General features: G+C 33.8%; 1 protein-coding gene across 1 annotated transcript in view; it reads right to left on the reverse strand.

Moving 5' to 3' along the window:
* Nucleotides 1-19,627, reverse strand: part of PDHX (pyruvate dehydrogenase complex component X) — a 62,169-nt gene that overhangs the window by 17,893 nt on the left and 24,649 nt on the right. Inside the window, exons 3-7 of the mRNA XM_033121546.1 lie at nucleotides 18,174-18,274; nucleotides 10,062-10,261; nucleotides 6,273-6,371; nucleotides 4,283-4,457; nucleotides 1,909-2,056 (exon numbers count right to left, since the gene is read on the reverse strand). Of these exons, the coding sequence (XP_032977437.1) occupies nucleotides 1,909-2,056; nucleotides 4,283-4,457; nucleotides 6,273-6,371; nucleotides 10,062-10,261; nucleotides 18,174-18,274 (723 nt within the window). The remainder of the gene's footprint in view (nucleotides 1-1,908; nucleotides 2,057-4,282; nucleotides 4,458-6,272; nucleotides 6,372-10,061; nucleotides 10,262-18,173; nucleotides 18,275-19,627) is intronic.

Genomic DNA, 19,627 nt, shown 5'->3' on the forward strand with positions numbered 1-19,627 from the left:
ATGCATAGAACACTTCTCAAAACAAAAGTAGAACATAAATTCTTTCAAATACTCATGAAACATTCAATAAGCTTGACCCTATTATGATTACAAAATAAATCTCAAATTTAAGAAGATTTAAATCATACAAAGTATGTTCTCTAAATACAACAGAATTAAACTAGAAATCATAAAACGAAGATAACAAAAAAGTCCTCAAGTATTTGAAAATTAAACTTACACTTCTAAATAATTCATGGATCAAAAAAAGAAATCACAAAATTAGAAAACATCCTGAATTAAATGAAAAGGAAAATAAAAACATTAATATTTATGGAATATAGTTCAGAACCGCTTAAAGGGAACGTAAATGCATAATATGCTTATATTAGGAATAAAACAAAGTTTATTATATTGATCTCTGTTTTCACCTTAAGAAACTAGAAAAAGAAACTGGAAAAAGAGGAACAAATAAAAGCAAATAGAAGAAAATAATAAAGAGCAGAAATCAATGAAAACAAAATTACAGAAATAATAAAATTAATAAAATCAAATGCTGGCTCTTTGAACAGGTCAATAATATTGATAAAACCTCTAGCCAGACTGATCAAGAGAGTTAAATGACAAAAATTACTAATATTGAAAATCGGGACATCACTTCAGATTACATAGATGTTAGAAATATAATAAGGTAATATTATGAACAACTTTATGTCAATAAATTGACACCTTAGATGACATAAGCAAATTCTTTGAAACACAGAAACTACCAAAGCTCATTTAAGAATAGACAACTTGTCTATTTAAAAATTAAATTCATAGTTAAAAATCTTCCCATAAACAAAACCAGAAGTCTCAACAGCTTCACTGCTAAATTCTATCAAACAATTAGAAATAAAACCTATTAAACCCAAACTCTTCCAGAAAAGAAAGGCGCAGGAAATGTTTCCCAATTCATACTGTGAGAGCTGATAACAGAAAAAAAATCTCAGTTAACAGAAAACTACAGGTCAGTATTTCTCATGTGCACTGGAGTAAAGATCCTTAGCAAAATTTTAGAAAATGGAATCAAGCAATTATGACAAAATTAATGATTAAATTAATTTTATTCACTTATTAATGAGGAATCATTCATATAAAGAAGGTTGATTTAACATTTGGAAATCAACCAATAAAATCCACCATATTAACATAGGGGAAAAGGCAAGATTATCTCAAAAGATGCATAAAAAGCATCTGACAAAATTCAACATCCATTCTTGCTTAAAACTTTCAGCAAATTAGAAATGCGAGTTTCCTCAACCTGAAAAAAGAAATCTACAAAAACCTATAGCTAATGTTAAAGACTGAATGCTTTGATACTAGATCAAGAACAAAGCAAGAATGTCTGCTTTTACCACTTATATTCATCACTGTATCAGAGGTCCTCGACAGTGTAAGAAGGCAAGAAAATGAAATAAAAGCAATACAGATTGGAAAGAAAGAAATGATACATCAGTTCACGCTAAAGTTTTATGTTTCTATGCAACCTTAGTTTTAATTGATTTGGGGAAGGAACACTCCAAATTTAATAACCTAAAATGCATTTTGAAGAATTTAAAAAATTAAAACTTGTATCAAGAAGAATGATATATAAGACATATTTATAATGTAAAATATTCTTAAACCAGTTTTGGATTTTATACCTTCTAACATGTTAAGGATTGCTTTGCTCAATTATCAAAACTATGATTTATTCAATACTGTGGAATCAATTTATTTCTTATAGAAAAAAAGAACCAATTTTTTCTCTAGCACTAAAATATGCCCAGATGATGAAATTAAAATAGATGATGAAATTAAAATAAAAAGCTACAAAATGTGTATTTTATATATTTATTTCATGATATTAGCATGTGTATTGCATTAAATAAATTCAACTTTACTAACCTTTGACCAAATTTTGTCTAACTTTTAAAACAGCTCCAACGTCACAATCAGCAGTAGCATATGCGTGAGGTACAGTACTTTTAGACTCAGTTAATCTCTTGGCAATAACTCTCCGAATATTGCTAGCTGGGATTTCAGTGAATGTGCCCTGCAAAGAAATAGCAATCTGTCCATTAAACCATAACAGGAAGGGGGAAAAAAACAACTTCATACCAGAAACACAGTCTCAGTTAACTATGATAATAATTATAGATTAATACAGGAACGGTATTAATTAAAAATTAATTAAATTAATTAAAAAGTCTTCGTATAAGGAGAAATGTAAAAAATTTGAGTTTTAACTTTATAGTTTAAGACTGTAGAGAAAACTTTATAGTATATGACTGTAGAAAAAAGTGGAAAAATTCATTGGTTTCCGTTGTAAATGGGACATCTTATGGCACTATGTGTAAGGTAATTAAAAAGAAATCTAACAAATAATCATTTTCCACAGGTATGTGTGCATGTGCACACACACACACGAGATACCACCTGTAAGCAACTTTTGTTATAAACATCATTTCTTACTTAATAAAACTCAAAGCAGTAATAAATCAATAAACCAACTAAAAGCAATTCTTACTTAGAAAAATGACATAAAATAGAAAAAGATAATCCAAAATACTAGATAACCTATCAAATTATTTCTATTTTGGTTTGTCATTAAAAAACAAAATCACATGAGTACCTTATTTCCTAGAAATTCATAATATAAAGTTTGAATGAGATTATAAAATCTTCCTGTAACTTGACAGTAGTTTTTCCATTCTGTTCCTTGAACCTCTAACAAAACCATGATGGACCTTAAATTACATCTAATCCCATCCTGCTCTTCATTCCATTCTGGGTCTGGATTACAATCATTTCAGGGTAATACAGAGGCAGAAAGTACAGCTGATTTAGTTTTTACAAATGATCTCTTATGGAATTACTCATTTTGTTAGCAAAGTACTTGATCAAATGGAATAAATGCTCTCTACATACCATACAAATTTGAAGGTTTATCTTTCTAATGTGAATAACTTACTTTTTAAAAAACAAGATTTGATTACACATAAACTTTTCGTCTATGTAGTCATGAATTTTTAATATACATTTTAAAAACCTGTTTGCTATGAAATTTGTACTGTTTTCAATTATTTTAAAATATTGTATTGATATTTCCCCATTAGAAAGAGCAGCATAGTTTGTCTCTGTCTATTTATTTTTTATTTTTTAAGTGTCCATTCAATTTTAAATAAACCTGATTATCCTACATTTCTTCTGATGGGAAGGAAATGACATGAAAGGTATTACAAAAGAAAGACAGAAAGACAAAACGGAGCGATTTGAAAACAAAAAAGGACTGCCAAGACTGCATATACCTGAGAAGAAAAGATTAGCTATATGTTCTCTATAGTTCTTCACAATGAGACTATCAATTCCCTTAGTCAAAAAATAAAACACGTCCACAAAAGGGAGCTAGTGCCAGCTACCAATTACCGGTACCATACCCAAGAAAAAAAGACATGAAAAGTATGATTATCGAGCATACATATGGTACTGAAGTTGTGGAATTTGTACTAAATTTAAATTGAATCATAATTTTAACATTCCTTTCGGAAGTTAGCACTGCACAAACAAATCTGGTTTGTGCTAGAAAATAAGCAAAACAAAGCATCTGCAGTATTCTGTCATTATCACTTTTACATACAGTATTTTGCCATGTATAGTGCGGTCCCGTGTATAATGCGCACCCACATTTTTGGCCCAAACTTTCAGGGAAAAAAAATCTTTTAATTTTTTAATTCAAATTTTTATTTGTTTACATTTAGGTACTTATTTTTTTATTATAAAGGAATTTTAGCATTTATTTTTTAACATATTATGCTACAAGAAATTTTAGGTAACAAATAATTACAAAACACAAGAACAGATACAAAGTACCAGAAATTTTAGGTATTGGTAACGAATTTATGATATTTACACATCTTAGAAGGCCAAGAACTCTTTATCATTGCAAGTTCATTCTAAATTCAACAAAATTAATTATCTTATTCCAGGGTATTATTTTGCACACAGATATCATTACTGATTTCTAGAGTTACACTTTTAACTCATAAGCAAAAATAAAAGAATGAGAAACATTTATATCGATACAGAATTAGTACTACCCATGTATAATGCACCGCCTTATTTTCCCTCACAAATTTGGGCAAAAAATGTGCACATTATACACAGCAAAATACGGTACTACTAAAACAGATTGCTAAAGGTACTTGTAAAACATACAGTAATAGTTCTTATTCTCTCTCACTTAAATCTGAAAAATAAAAATCTCCTGAGCTGACATTACCGCTGCGTTAGGCTGTCCAGGAGTTGACACCGGTGGGATCATTGGCCGGGGATAAGACGGCCCAGCTGCGGCCTGTGAGGGCAAAGGTGCGGTGGGAGCTATTGGAGGGGCTGGGGCTGGTCTGCTTTCGGTGATCTTGCCCACCTGCTTCAACTGGACAAGCTTGAGAGCATCCCTGGAAACAAGAGGGAATTAGATAACTATGATTAGCAACACGAACTATAAGAGAACTTTCAGAAAATGGAGATGACACGTGGAGGGAAGATACAAAAAATACCGGGGTTGCCAAAAAAATGTATACATATGACTTGTATTCCTCTTTTGTTATGGGTATACGTGGAGTGTTAACAATTTTAATACAGTTTTTTCCTTTCTTAAAACGTGTATACTTTTTTTTTTTTTGGCACCCTCTGTATATAGATATCAAGGCTGTGATGCAAAATAAATTATTTGAGGCAGTCAAGTATATCTTATGTCTTACCTGGTCTGCTGATTCATATTATTTGTCCAATGGCTACAATATTTGTACATTTTCAAAAACCAAACAATTAGAAATTTATCAAAGTATTAGGTTTAGATAGTTACTTTTAAAAAAGAAATTAGTCTTTTCTGGGGGAGAGTGTCATTTGGCAGATGAGCAATTCATAAACTAACCATTCTTTGTACTTGTGAAATAATTCTCACATGGCATTCAGAAAGTGACAACTTCATTGTACCAATGACTATCATTTGGATACTTACTAAATCATTGTTTATTTTAGTGCAAATTAGCTTGTTTATGGCCAGGAAATCACACCATTGTTAATTTTGCTCAATATGTTATCAGTACAACCTAACGTAATAAACCTAACCCACAACACCATTTAGAATGAAAAATAACTAAACTAGTAATAAACTTGCCTTTGCATTACTCTGTAAGACAAATGTATCTGTTTTTTAAAAGCACATAGTCAGACTACTAAATATGTCAAGCCCTCAATTCTTACCAATCAGTCAAAGAGGGAAAAAGCATATTGCTTGAAAACATTAACTCAATTTCAAAAATTTAAGATTACTGCCAATAGAAACATGGCACCTACCGCTACAACAACTTTACATTAGTTCATATGCCTATTTAATTCATCTTTGTCTTCCCCACTAGCCTAACTTTCAATACAGCAGGGTCCGTCTATTTTAATACACTCTTGAAATCAAGACACTAAGTTTAAACAAATGGAAAGACCTATCAGTGTTCTTCACCAGGAAGATTCAACATCATAAAGATGCCAGTTCTTTCTAAGTTAATTTAAAATGTGACACAATCCCAATAAAAATGCCATAGCTCTCCGGCCCAACTCTGCCAGTGGGATTAAACTGTTCAAAATACATTTGGAAAAATAATAAAATAAGAATGACAAGAAAACTGATTTATTTGGGGGGGGGAGAGCAAGGATAGCCCTCTCAGATTTTAAAGCATATTATAAAATATTTATAATTAAGAGTGTAGTACAAAAAAAAAAAAAACCTGGTACTGTGTCATGGGCCAACGGATCAACAGAGTAGAAAATCCAAAAAGAGACCCAATTGTATATGGAAATTACTTTGACCATACAAGTGAATAAAATTCAAACAAGTAAGAACAAAATCATTTTTTAAAGTATTATTTCCATGTTTTAGAAATTTAAATGATTGTATGATGATATGATACTTAAAACTTAAAACAATATAAAGTTTCATCACTCTGCACTCTAATTTTCTACATTCATCACCATTTCTAAGGATCTGGCTTAGTTACCAAATTAGAACTATTCTTCAGTAATGCTGCAATTATTCAGTAAGCAACCCTTGCATAGAATACAATTTTCACACTGACAAAAGCAATAAAAAATATAAAAACAATAGTGTACTTCCTTTTAAATCTTAATATTAAATAAGCTCTTCTTTAAATACTTTCAGAAAAAGTTATCATAATAAATAATGGAATTGGTTATTACAGAAAGCACACACATACTCTTTAGTGAAGATCCCCCGAGGGCCAGTGGCTGTGCCCTGGCTAGCATCCAGTGCATGTTTTTCCAGAATATTACGGGCAGCTGGACTTAAACGAAACCTAAGAAGGAAATATAAAGATTAGTGGAACCAATTAACACTTACATTTGATTCAAATATATCGAAATGTCAACAGTTCTGCTGATAATCAGAAAAATAAAAACATACGAAAGCTAAAATGACTCCCATGGACAGTCACAGATGAATAATCTGTCCTAATTTGGTTTATTTTACTATCAAAATATTTTCATATAAATTTCACTCATTATAGAGGTCCTCAAAAAATTTAAAATACAACTAACTTATGACCCAGTAATTCCACTTCTGGGTAATTATCTGAAGAAATCAAAAGCACTAATTTGAAAAGATATATGCATCTCTACGTTCATTGCCACATAATTTACAATGGCCAAGATATGGAAGCAACTTAAGTGTCCATCAATAGATGACCGGATAAAGAAGATGTGGTGTATATATACAATGAATATTACTTGGACATAAAAAAAGAACGAAATCTTACCATTTGCAACATGGATGGACCTAGAGGATATTATGCTAAGTGAATAAGTCAGACAGAGAAAGACAAATACCATATGATCTCACTTAAATGTGGAGTCTAAAAAACAAAATAAATGAACAAACCAAACAGAAACAGACTCATAAATACAGAGAACAAACTTATGGTTGCCATACGGAAGGGGGTTAAGAGGGTTAGGTAAAAAAGGTGAAGGGATTTAGAAGTACAAATTGGTAGTTACAAAATAGTCACAGGGAATATAGTCAATAATATACTATGGATGGTGTTGGGGGGTACTAGACTTATGAGGGATCGCTTTGTAAATCATATAGATGTCTAACTCCTATGCTGTACATCTGAAACTAATACAATATTGAATGTCAACTGCAATTGATAAAAAAGTAAAATAAAAAAGGGTCACATAAATGTTTTAAAAAATTTAACTAGTTACTATTTCAAAATATTCTTTTAAAAAGAGTAAATATACATAAGGAGAGAGCGTCTATAACTTTTCACGTGGCTCTTCACACTCATCAATAAGGAATTAACTATATATTGTTCCTTCATTTTATTTTGTGGTAATATATATAACTTACCATTTTAACCATTTTAGATGTACAATTGAGTGGCATTAAATACAATCACACAGTTATGCAACCATCACCATCATATCCAGAACTTTTTCATCTTCCCAAAGTGAAACTCTGCACTCATTAAACAGTAATCCCCCTTTTTCCCCCCTAACTCCTGGCAACCATCCTTTGATTCTCTGTCTTTACCAATCTAACTACTCTAGGTAACCAATGCATGTTAAGTGAAAATCATATGGCATTTGTCATTTTGTGCCTGGCTTCTTTTACTTAGCATAATATCTTCAAGGTTCATCTATGTTGTAGTGTATGTCAGCATTTCCTTCCTTTTTAAGGCTGAATAATATTCCAGTATATGTATATAGCACATTTCAGACAAATGGGTTGTTTCCACCTTTTGGCTAGTGTGAATAATGCTTTCATGAACATGGTTGTACAAATATCCCTTTGAGTCCCTGCTTTCAACCCTTTTAAGTATATACCCAGAAAAGGAACTGTTATATTATATAGGGTGATTCTATTTTTAATTTTTTGAGAAACTGTCACACTGTTTCTCACAACGAGTGAACCATTTTACACTCCCACCTACAGTGCATAACAGTTCTTTAATCTCTCTACATTCTTGTCAACACTTGTTTTTTTCTCAGGGTTTTTTGTTTTGTTTTGTTTTGTTTAATTTTTATTGGGGAACAGTGTGTCTCTCCAGGGCCCATCAGCTCCAAGTCGTTGTCCTTCAATCTACTTGGGTAGGGTGCAGCTCAGCTCCAAGTCCAGTTGCTGTTTTCAATCTTTAGTTGCAGGGGGCGCAGCCCACCATCCCATGCGGGAATTGAACTGGCAACGTTGTTGTTGAGAGCTCACACTCTAACCAACTGAGACATCCAGCAGCCCTTCTGGAAGCTCAGCGGCAGCACATTGCCTTCGGCACAGCTCACTGGCCCATGTGGGAATCGAACTAGGGACCCTGTTGTTCAGAGCTTGCGCTCTAACCAACTGAGCCATCTGGACGCCAGTTTTTTTGTTTTTGTTGTTGTTATTTATAATAACCATTCTGATGAGTGTGAAGTGGTATCTCATTGCAGTTCTGATGTGCTATTCCCTAATAATTAGTGATGTTGAACATCTTTTCATGTGCTTATTGGTCACCTGTACATCTTCTTTGGAAGAAATGCATATTTGAATCCTTTGCCTATTTTAATTAGGTTGTTTGTTTTGTTGGCACTGAATAGCATCCTTTACATATTTGCTCAAGTCCTTAGTATTTACATGAACCCATTTTCACTTTACGCACACTCCAGAAGAGTAAGAGGCAAAAACAATTATGTTGATTCTACAGACAAGTAAACTGAGACACACTGAAAGATCACATGACTAGTGTTCATTCTTCCATTGAGACTTTTAAGCATAGCAGCAAACACAAATGACTACGTGGTCAGATAAAGAAAACTATAAAATGAGCTGGGTCCATAAGTTTATAGCTAAGAAACGAAGAGGAACAAGTGTGGCACATGCTGCATTCAGGGAAACTGCTCTAGCTGATAATGGGCTCAGGGCTACCAAATCTTCAGGTTTTTCAAGAGAAATGTAAATGTCACATTTTTGTGGAAGATTAACTTGTCACCAGCCAATTCAAAAATGTTTTTAAAAAAGAAAGTCACTATGTGGGCCAACATCGTGCAGGGTGACAGCTCAGCTGGTTTTTGATCCACACCATGGGGCATCAGACCTATGCACGTCTCTAATGACAGAATGACAGATACACACGCTATTATCTTTGCAAGGGAAGAAGAGCAGTAAGTACAAAACATCCGTGAGCCCACCGTCTGATTCTCATGGCAAAACAAAGAGAAAATAAAGGCTTAAAGCAATGGAGTCAGAAATACTGTGTGACAATGAGAATTTAAAACTCAGTACTTCAAAAACACTGTGAATTTTTTCTGACAAGAACTGACAGTGGTAAACTAAAGGAAACAAAATATTTAAAAATGAAAGGGTCTGCATTTTTATGTAAGTTCAAAGTGGTTTTTAGGACTGTTTCTTCACAGATAACTTTTTCCTATAATTTTGAATTACAGAGACTATTAAAATAAACAAATGAAACTTGTTAGAATTTTTGGAGTCCATAAATGAAAGGTATGTAAAGCTAAAGTAAAACGATGTTTACTAAGTATCTGTGTTGTTTCAGAACTGGACAAAATTGAGCTCTAATCTGTGTCAAACTCAAATGCAGAATAGCTGGAGAAGAAATGCATGTTAAAATGCAAATTCCATTTGATAACAATTATATAGTTGAAACTGGAATTCACAGTGCAGTAATTAGAATCTAAAAATGGAAACACAATATGAAGTTTTATATATTGAATTGCATCTGGAATCCTAAAACCTAATTCAAGCTCAACAGGGACATGAATTATTTTGTTCTCTAGTTCGTGCGCGGGGCTTTGCAGTACCTGGAACTCGGTAGGTATGCAATAACTTTGTTGAATGACCAATGATGGTATAATACTCATTCCTAAGGGAAAAAAGAGAAGACCAGTAACTTCTTACTTAACATACAAAAAGATGTTTTAACTGTCAAGATTAAAATACCCTGAAAGTTGCCATAACATTTTTTTTACATCATCATTCAAATAAACACACTCACTGCATTTTTCCCGGTGTGTGTTCCTTTTTGACAGGGGCAGAAATCTGTGGTTCTCGCGAGGGCTGAGGCACGGATGGTTGTGAAGTGGCTGGTGGAGGACCTACATCTTTGGGAATTTCAACATGTTTCCAATCTCCTCCTTCTTCAACCAGCAAACCAATTAGCGAACCCAGCCGTATATTTTTAGATCCTTCTTCAACCTGTATTTTAAAAAGAGAATAACTACAGAGATGCAAAGGCTCATGACCTCAGGAAGTAGTTTATTCCTTTGTTGGATAATCCTGTACTGGTTAGAAAGATCTCTTAATTTGAGCTAAATTCTGCTTCCAAGACATCCTGCCTCCTCCACCTTCTCTCTACCTTCCTTTCCTACCTTCTCCCACTTACACCTTCCTTAACCGCACTCTCCCTCCCAGTTACTAATGCTATCTCCTGAAATAGGAAAACAAACAGAATCTCTCCCCTTTCTGTCTGCCTTTAAATACATAAGAGCTATTCATACCATCTTCCAATGATGTCAGTCAGAACAAATCCAAAACAGAGACTGTGGTCACACAGCTCAACTGCTTGTCTTTCACAGTTTCTAAACAATGGCTTAGGAATTCCAGGAGCCCATAAGGGATTAATTCCCCCAAACTAATCCTACTTACTGAAATTAATTTAAAGAAAAATCTTTTCAGGAAACTTAGTCTGGAAGAAAGAACATCCCATTGTATAGACAGAATTGGTTAACTACTCTGGTTAATGTGAAGTGTAATTTCCGTCTTTCTCTATGTTTAACTTTTTCTCTGTATAAAACCTCATGAATTTTTCATAAGTGTATATATCAGAAACATGGTGGTGTCTCAAGTAACCAAACACTTTTTCATAGATAATGCCAATTAAAAGCATAAAAAAGATAATACTTAAGATAAACATATTTAAAGCGTTTCAACAGCATTAATTTATAAAGGACTGATTCTTATTTAGTTATTTTAAAAAGTCCCTAGAGAACCTTCAGATGACAATATTTTATAACTCAAATACTGAAGAAAATGCCATTTCTTTAAAATTTCCTATTATTCTCTTTCAATTACTTTAAATAAGATTTATTACAGATGTAATTTAACGACTAATTGAATGATAGGCTGCAGGACGTTCACTAATACAGTAATTATAAGTAAAAGCATAACTCGTAGAATGAGTTTGACATTTCTGAGTAACACGAATTTTGATGCTTAGTATGTGCACTATTCCTAAAATAATAAAGCATGAGTTCTGGAGTTAGGAAGCTTCCTAAGTTTCCTAATTACTGACAGAGAAGAACAGGTACAATGCTTTGATGAAGAAATATATGTATGTAAGACATGGATATATAAAACTAAAGACGTTTAAGGAATTGCAACCTGTGGTAAAACAATAAACAACCCCAAAACAATCTGCTTAGTTGTTTGTCACCTACTAAAAAGTCTTACTTCTGTGGACTGCTCATTTGTCTTTATTGAATCAAAAGATGAGTTAAGATTATTTATTAAGTTAACATTGTTTCTTCTTCTAAAAATGTCTATCTGCTTATGAACTGCTAACTCAAAATCGCAATGTAAAGTAATTAATAATCTAAAAAAATTGATAGAAAAAAAGCACTGTGGTATAACATTTACTTGATGTTAATTCCTATCAAAATTGAACATGAAATAGGATCAACATCCAAGCACAAAGAACATCACTCCCGTGCAAAGCATTCTTTTAAAAAGGGGGAAAGTTTTATTTTAAAAAAATGAATAGATTTTTGAACCCTGAATCAGACACATATTAAATCAGAAACTGACACCTCACCTGTTTCATTTCCTAAAATAAATCATATAAACAATTCCATATATATTCTACCAACTGAATGCTTCACAAGTAAGCAATCGTGAGCATTTAAAATAACATCATTTCCATTTTTATCATATCTAAGTATCAAATAAATCTTATTTTTAACTATTCATATTTTTCCCATTAAAAAAATGACACCATGAAGCCTGATACCCAACCATAATAATAGACTAGGACAAGTGTATACTACCACACAACTTAAATGTATAAAAGAAGCTAAAAGAAAATAATGTCTATTATAATTCCATTTAAAATCATTAAACTCACTAAATGAAGTAAAGACAATTTCTCCGATTTTCTTAATTCCCTTAGAAATAAGAGATCTTTCAGAGGTGTGCTAGTTTCCTGTAGACTAGTTTGCTTATGTTGTAGTCAGCAAATATTTACAATTGGCGCAGATTTAGTAACAGAAGAGTAAGTAACACTCTTTCCAAATTGTGTTTAGAAACCAACGAGCGAGGCTGTGTTCCTGCTCCCTCTGCGTTAGCACAGTGAATGTGCTGGACTCCAGGAGAGCGCGCGGGGTGAGAGGACACCTCAATCGCCCAGCTGTTCTCCCGGGCATCTGGCTTATTGATCAAAATCCTCTCCTACTCTTGTGCCACTGGTCTCCTACTATCAAATGCAGGATTTTTATACTTACGTCCTGTTACAACTGCTGATTAATGCGGAAGGATCGGATCTGGAATCTGTCCTTCAAAGTACTGGCCTACCCTCTCGGTTTTCTACAGACTTCCTGGGTTTAAATACTGGCCCTGCTACTTACTAGTCAGGTGACCTTAGTCAAGTTTATGGCATCATGACTGTTTCTTCATTTGTGAAATGGAAATAATAATAGTCGCTACTTCACAGAGTTGTTATGCGGAATAAATGAGTTAGATATAAGACACTTAAACAGTACCAGACATCTAGTACTTACATAAATGTGAAAGTTATGATGATGAAGATGATGACGTTTTCCTTCAAATGACTGACTTTAAAACAAAACAATACACTGGATTACAGAGGAGTGCCCCCTTGGTAAGGATTGGAAATTCATGTTTCAAGGTTGGGTCTAAGGCGGGCAGCACTTGAGAGTAAATAGCAACATATGAGCCAACAGGTGGTAAGGCCTGTGACAAACTATTTTCCCGTAATACTCTCCAGAGGCCGAATTCCATCCCTAAGCAGGAGGCCCTCGTATGGGGCCTCTTTACCAGAGACATCTCCAGAGGCTGACAAATCACCTGCGAATGTGCTAACTACAGCCACCTAAGCTCATCAGTGCACCAAAGGGCAGGAGATGAAGTCAAGAGACACAAGAACTAGGTCAGTATTTCCCGACAGAGAAACTGTGTGAGGGGGTTCGTTCCAGCAGGGGTGCTGGTCAACCCAGTGTTCTGATTCTGACATTAAAAAACAATCAGTAAGTTAAGCAATTATTTAAATATTTTTCTTTTAAAAAATAGAACAGCCTGAGAGTTGTGGAGTGAGTCCTGAAGGAGCACGCACAGTGGACTGCCTGACCGGGTAAAGACTTTCCATCATGGTTTGAACCATTACACAGTTTTAAATTGTTCTTATTCTTTAATATATACTGATTAACTTACACGCACAGTAAACTTGGGTTTAAGAGGAATATACATAAGAAACACTGAAGCTGAAAACAAAGCAATGACAAGATAAGCCAAGTCCTTGAATAACAGTTTGTCTGGCATTCAAGTGTCAGGCTCTGTCCTAGCGCAGTATTAACTCATTTAATTCTCCTAATAATCTTCTGAGGTTAAGTGATATTATTATTCCCATTTATAGATGACGAAACTGAGGCACAAAAATGTTAAATAACTTGCTCAAGATGACAGGGTTATTAGGTATCAGAGCCAGGAGTCAAATGCTGACATTGGAGACCGCATGCAGTATGATGGATCAGTACCAAACCTGGGGATTACAGTCACCTGATCAAAATTACCATCGAGCACCTCAGGACAGCGCTACCATTTGTAAAAACAAGCTCAAAAGAGAAGATATAAAGTGGACTATAATTGATTTAGCTTTTAATTCTTGGGGAACAGAGACTCATTTACCATTTCAAAATGTCATTTACCAATTTCAATAGGAAAAAATTAAAACTGAGAATATCTTCCATTTAATAGAATTTGCTCTGAGCTTTGAGGACGTATTTTCTCAATTAAAAATATCAGCCCACCAAGAAGAATCAATTAAAAGTCTCACAACTTCAAATTTCATCCATAAACTTTCAAACTATAAAATACCACTTTGCAGGCAACTGTGGGCAATTTAATAAAAATAAGGCGGGGGGGTACCTAACAATAAAATAAAACCATATTGAAAAATGCCATTCTTTAGAAAACACCATTGACACAGTATTAGAGTGAGATACAGCTAAGAAATTGAAGACAATCTCTAATAAACTCTCTAAATATGTCATCTTAATATTCTATTTTATTAATTTATCATGTAAAAACACCTGTTGTCCAATTTTCTGAGTAATAAATTTGAGCTTATGAACTGCTATGCGTGTAATAATTTAAGATTTTCTACTCAGTAATTTACTAGTGATTAAATGAGAATTTAACTTTCCCATTAACTGAACTAAATTGGAAATAAACCATAAAATTATCTACACTGAGAGCAAATATTCTTTAACATTATTAAGAGCTTCTAAGTTTCTTTTCTGGTTCTAACTGAAATAGAATAAGTATTATTTTATATTTAAAATGGAATTCAGATGCAAAAGTTATAAGACTCAATACAAAGAAATGAATAAAATTGTGAGGGAGAAAAAGAAAGCAAAAACTGTCAAAGACTGTGGAAATAAATCCCTGTGAGTAGCAAAAAAGGCTGTAATTTCGAATCCTTTCAGAAATGTGGGAAAACTAAAAACCAGAGTTTTATACCATCACTTGGCTTTAATAAGCTCCTTATCCAATTCCTTGATTCTCAAAGTAAAATCTCTTTCACAGATTCCTATAAAAAAATCATTTTATTATGTATGCTAATACGAGAATTATTCCACAATGAAAGACAAAGGTGTAACTTATAGTGGGGGTTGGGGATTGGGAATGGAGTGGGGTGAGAAAAAAAAAAAAAAAAAAAAAACAAAACACCCAAACAAACCAGTAATACCATCTCAACCTTTTCTCCATTTCCCCCCATAAAATTGCATACATTGTGACATTAATATACTCCCATTCCTATTATCCAAAAAGCATGTGGAATAATAACAAAGCCATGAAGCCCTAAAATATACATGCAATCTTTTCTTTGGCAAGGAAATAGCTATTTGTGCTATCAATCACATCCCCCACCCCTTTCCAGGGTATTTAGGGGGCCAGATGAATAGGCACTGCTGACGTATGACATTGTAAGCAATCTGAAATGCATTGCTAAGCAGCTAAGTGGAAAATGCTATCAATTCTGGAAGATTTTCATAGCTAAACAACCCAGACAATCTAGGGCCAGGAATACAGCTTGCCAAAAGCACACACAATAAAATGTAGCTGGGTTTATTACATATGGTAATTCGAACAACCTTTTTCTTTTTTGAAATGTTGCATAAATTAGTCAAAGAAACTATTTTTGGTATGAATATGTGGATTTTCCAAGCCTACAATTTTAGCTGCTATATCATATTTATGTTTAGTTATATATATTTATAAATATAAATATATATAAATTATATATAAATATATATATATAAATATATATATAAATATATAAACATATATTTATGTTTAGTTATAAAAGTACAGAAATTTTAGCCCTCCATTCACATTTCCTCCAAGGAAGTATCTTCAACAATGTGTTTTACATAGCCGTTAATATTGTAGATGACAAGCAAAAGAAGTTTGACAAATTGGAATGCAAAAGATAAAATATAAGAGACTAGAAAAAAGGGAAAGGGGATTTTCTAGTAAGAAATGCAAATAAAAACGACATACAGATCTCCATCTAATGAGAGTATAACATTCCAAAGTGTGGTCTTTGGGTAGACTATCCAAAGGACGGTATTATATCCATGCTCAAAGCAGAGGTGAGCTGGAGTTTCAGAATTAAAAACACATCAACAAAGGACTACTAATAGATAGGCAGATTATCTGTACAAATCAAACTACAGAAGCATGCATGAATTGATACTTACTGTCTAGTCACAAACAACCAATACAAATGAATAAACAAACACAGAGAAAGGTGTGGGATATAAACGTCACCAAGAGCTGAATGAATAATTATAATAATAATGGAAATAGCAACATTTATTGACACTTGGTGGGTGACAGGTCTTGTGATGAGTGGATATGTATTATCTCACTCACTCTCCATTACTACCCTATTACATAGGTATTATCGTTATCTCCACTTCCCTATGAAGAAAAAGGCAGAGAGAAGTCCAAAGAGTTTGCCAATTATTACGTAATAAATAACTGGCAGAACTTACTATTAATAGCTATGTAAGTCAGGCAGTGGTGTGACTCCAGAGCCTATAATCTTAGCTGCTCCAACACACTATCTATCAAATGTTCTGGAAGTTAAGAAACAAACATGAACCATCAGTGAATATACCAGGCAACCCTAAACAGTCAAGCTTTAAATTTTTAAATTTTCACATAAACTCTAATACTCCATTTCAAAAACAATACGCCTATGATAGAAAATTTAGAAAATACAGAAAAAAATAGGGAAGAAAGATCACTTGGTTCCACTTCGCAAAGACACTCACTCAACATTTTTATAACATTTTATTCTAATCTTTTCTATACTTACGTTTTTTCCTTAAAATCCTACAAGATTGTAACCACTGTCTGTCCACACATAATTTTAAAAGTATTTTTCCAAAAGTTTGTATCTTGAATTTTTATTAATGTAGAACGTATGTAAAGAAACCACATTTTCTTCTAGAAACAATATTTAATGGCTACACGGTACTGCATATTTACTCCTGCCATTTAAGTAACCCCTCTTCTATTGCTGGACATTTCGGTTGAAGGGCTGTACTAACTTCAGCTTCTAGTATACTCACTAGAGTATCCAAGTTGTAGCTCCATATTTTAAATGAGTTATAAAGTAAAGACCGCCCAGGGAAGAGCACTCAAAATGACTGCCAGGAGAAAATTCTGAGAACTCCTAAATTAAATTACAGCCGGCGAGAGGGTAGAAGGAAGAGACGAGAGCCGTTAATCAAACTACTGGGCAAAACCGACAAAAGACTGCTTCCATTCCTGAGTGCATACTGACACCGAATTACCGTCCAGGCAGCTATTTCCAGAATTATCGACAGAGAACGCCAAGTTGCCTATCACCAGGCGCCTCCTCTTCTTGCTTGTGCATGACCTTTCTGCACTGTTGCCCACCCCTTTCATCCACATAGCCAATGCATATTCTTTCCAAACAACTTTGCATGTTTCTTCCCCAAACTGTTGGCCTAAAAGCCCCTCAACTGCAGGACAGCTGACTGCCCTGTTGCCTTCTCCACCTATCCTTTTGCTGCCCAGTGGTTCACACTTAGTGCCCCAGGACCTGGTCCTTTTCCTGGCTCGTAACTGGCTCATTAACCCTTTCTTTTAGAAAAGCATTAGGCTGGGAAAGCTTTTGGTTAACAATTGCATGTAATTAAATTCAGATCTAAAAGGAAATGACTGGTCTTGCTAGATCCACAAGCCTATTCTCCATAAAAACGTTCATGGAACAGAAAATATACTATCAACAGACAAGGCTGTCCACTACATTCCAATATGTGAAATATTCTATACACACAACTTTTTATATAAATAAATACTTTAAATTATAAAAATGTCCAAATTGTAAGGATGAGTAAGAATTCAACCAAGCCACTGGATGCGGTTATGAAATCTACAGACAAGACTGCACAGGACAACTTGTCCAGACAGAGGGGCTGAGCAGACGATAACTGGGAGTCCTGGGGAACCTGGGGATCAGTGAAGAGAGGATTTCTAATGTTCATGTGGTAAGAGTAAAACATTCCTTCTTTTTTCTTTTACCAACTTGAAACTTGGAAATTGGTACTTAACACACTGAGAATGACTGTTAAGGCTGAAATAGTTCCATGTTTGACCATCGTTGGCTATTATTAAACCTTAACACTAAAATATTTTAAGATCTGAATTCAAAATGTATTATGTAGCAGATATTACAACAGTATAAATTAAAGGTAAAAATAAAAGATAACTTTATTTCAAGTAACTTTACATTTAAGAAATCTTTATCCTGTTGAAAACAATCAAAATAAAAACTCACCACTATTTTGGCCAGGATGCCATCTTCACTGGAGTCTAAGGTAACCACAGCTTTGTCGGTCTCTATTTCACATAAGGCATCTCCAGCACTCACAGCTTCACCTACAAAACAAGACTGAGTTTGTTTTGTGTTTTACAGTATGAATATTAGTATGTGGGTCGGTGTGTGTGTATATGTAAAACATCAATAATAGATACCAAAATATTCAGTAGCTATTTCTGGGCTGTGGAATTACCAGTAATTCTCATTGTGCGTGTGTGTTTGCATGTGTGTATATATGTATGCTTTGCTGTATTTTCCAAAAGCTCTATAATGGACATAAATTATATACGTGATAATAAAAAAATTACAAAGATTATTGCACAAATATTAAAAACGAAATCACATTTTAGAGACAACAGCAATGAATCCATAGCCTCCTATGAGCAAATCAACTCCAGACCCCATATATTTTAATATATTTTGACTTATTCCATGAAGAGCAAAGTTTTACAATCAATAGCACTTCTGTGTTAACATTGTAAGTTGGGTTCAGAAAACTTGTCAGCATCATAGAGCATAAATGAATAAAGCGTAATAAGCAGGAGGAGAGATAATCAAAGACACAACTGAGGTCAAAGAAACATTTTTGTGCAACAGAAACAGTATAGAAACTCAAAAATGTTGAGCAGAATCGCACTTGTTGTTTTCTAGACCTAGAAGCAGGTTAGGGGGGCAGTGGGGTTGGGTGAGGGTAAAGTGTCCTGGTTTCTTTTGAAGTAAAGGGAACTAAAAGTGACCTCATGAAGTCAGAGGACTCAAATCAGAGTCTCCACTTAAAGCCAGGACTGGGTCATAAAAGGACTGCTCATAACAGGAGGCTGATAAAATGGGCAAGCAACACCTAGTGACTAGACTGAGGCTTTAATGAGAACTGTGGGTCTAGGAAGGTGGAAAACAAAAATAGTCCTCGATACCAAAGACAGAGCCAAGGCACTCTGGCTCCATTACTCCATTACTCCATCTGCTAAGAGTGCCAACATCAATAGCAAAATCCCTGACTTGGGGGGTAAGGAAGGGGGAGAGTAGGGGACAGGTGGGAAGACACTGAAACGCAAACAAAAACCTTCCACTAAAAAGTAAACTGCAAAGCAAACTTTCAAAACACATGAAGAAATTTAATGCTAAGAAACTGCAAAAATCAATAACTGAAACAGAAAGTTATTTCAGATGCAATTCATTTAGTGCAATCTGCCAAAGATTTTAAAATAAGTATCTCAAGGATGTTCAGAAATATAAATGAAAATAAAAGATTCATCACAAAAATGATAGAAAAAAAATAATATACAGAAATAAAACAAAATAGTATGTAGAAAGAAAAAACTACATAAGACTCTAGGAAATAAAAAATAAAATCAGTGAAATAAAAACAATCAACGGGATATATTCTAGGTAAACATCAAGAAGTGACTTGG

This window comes from Rhinolophus ferrumequinum, chromosome 11 (genome assembly GCF_004115265.2).
Source record: "Rhinolophus ferrumequinum isolate MPI-CBG mRhiFer1 chromosome 11, mRhiFer1_v1.p, whole genome shotgun sequence".
In the NCBI taxonomy this organism is placed as follows: domain Eukaryota; kingdom Metazoa; phylum Chordata; class Mammalia; order Chiroptera; family Rhinolophidae; genus Rhinolophus; species Rhinolophus ferrumequinum.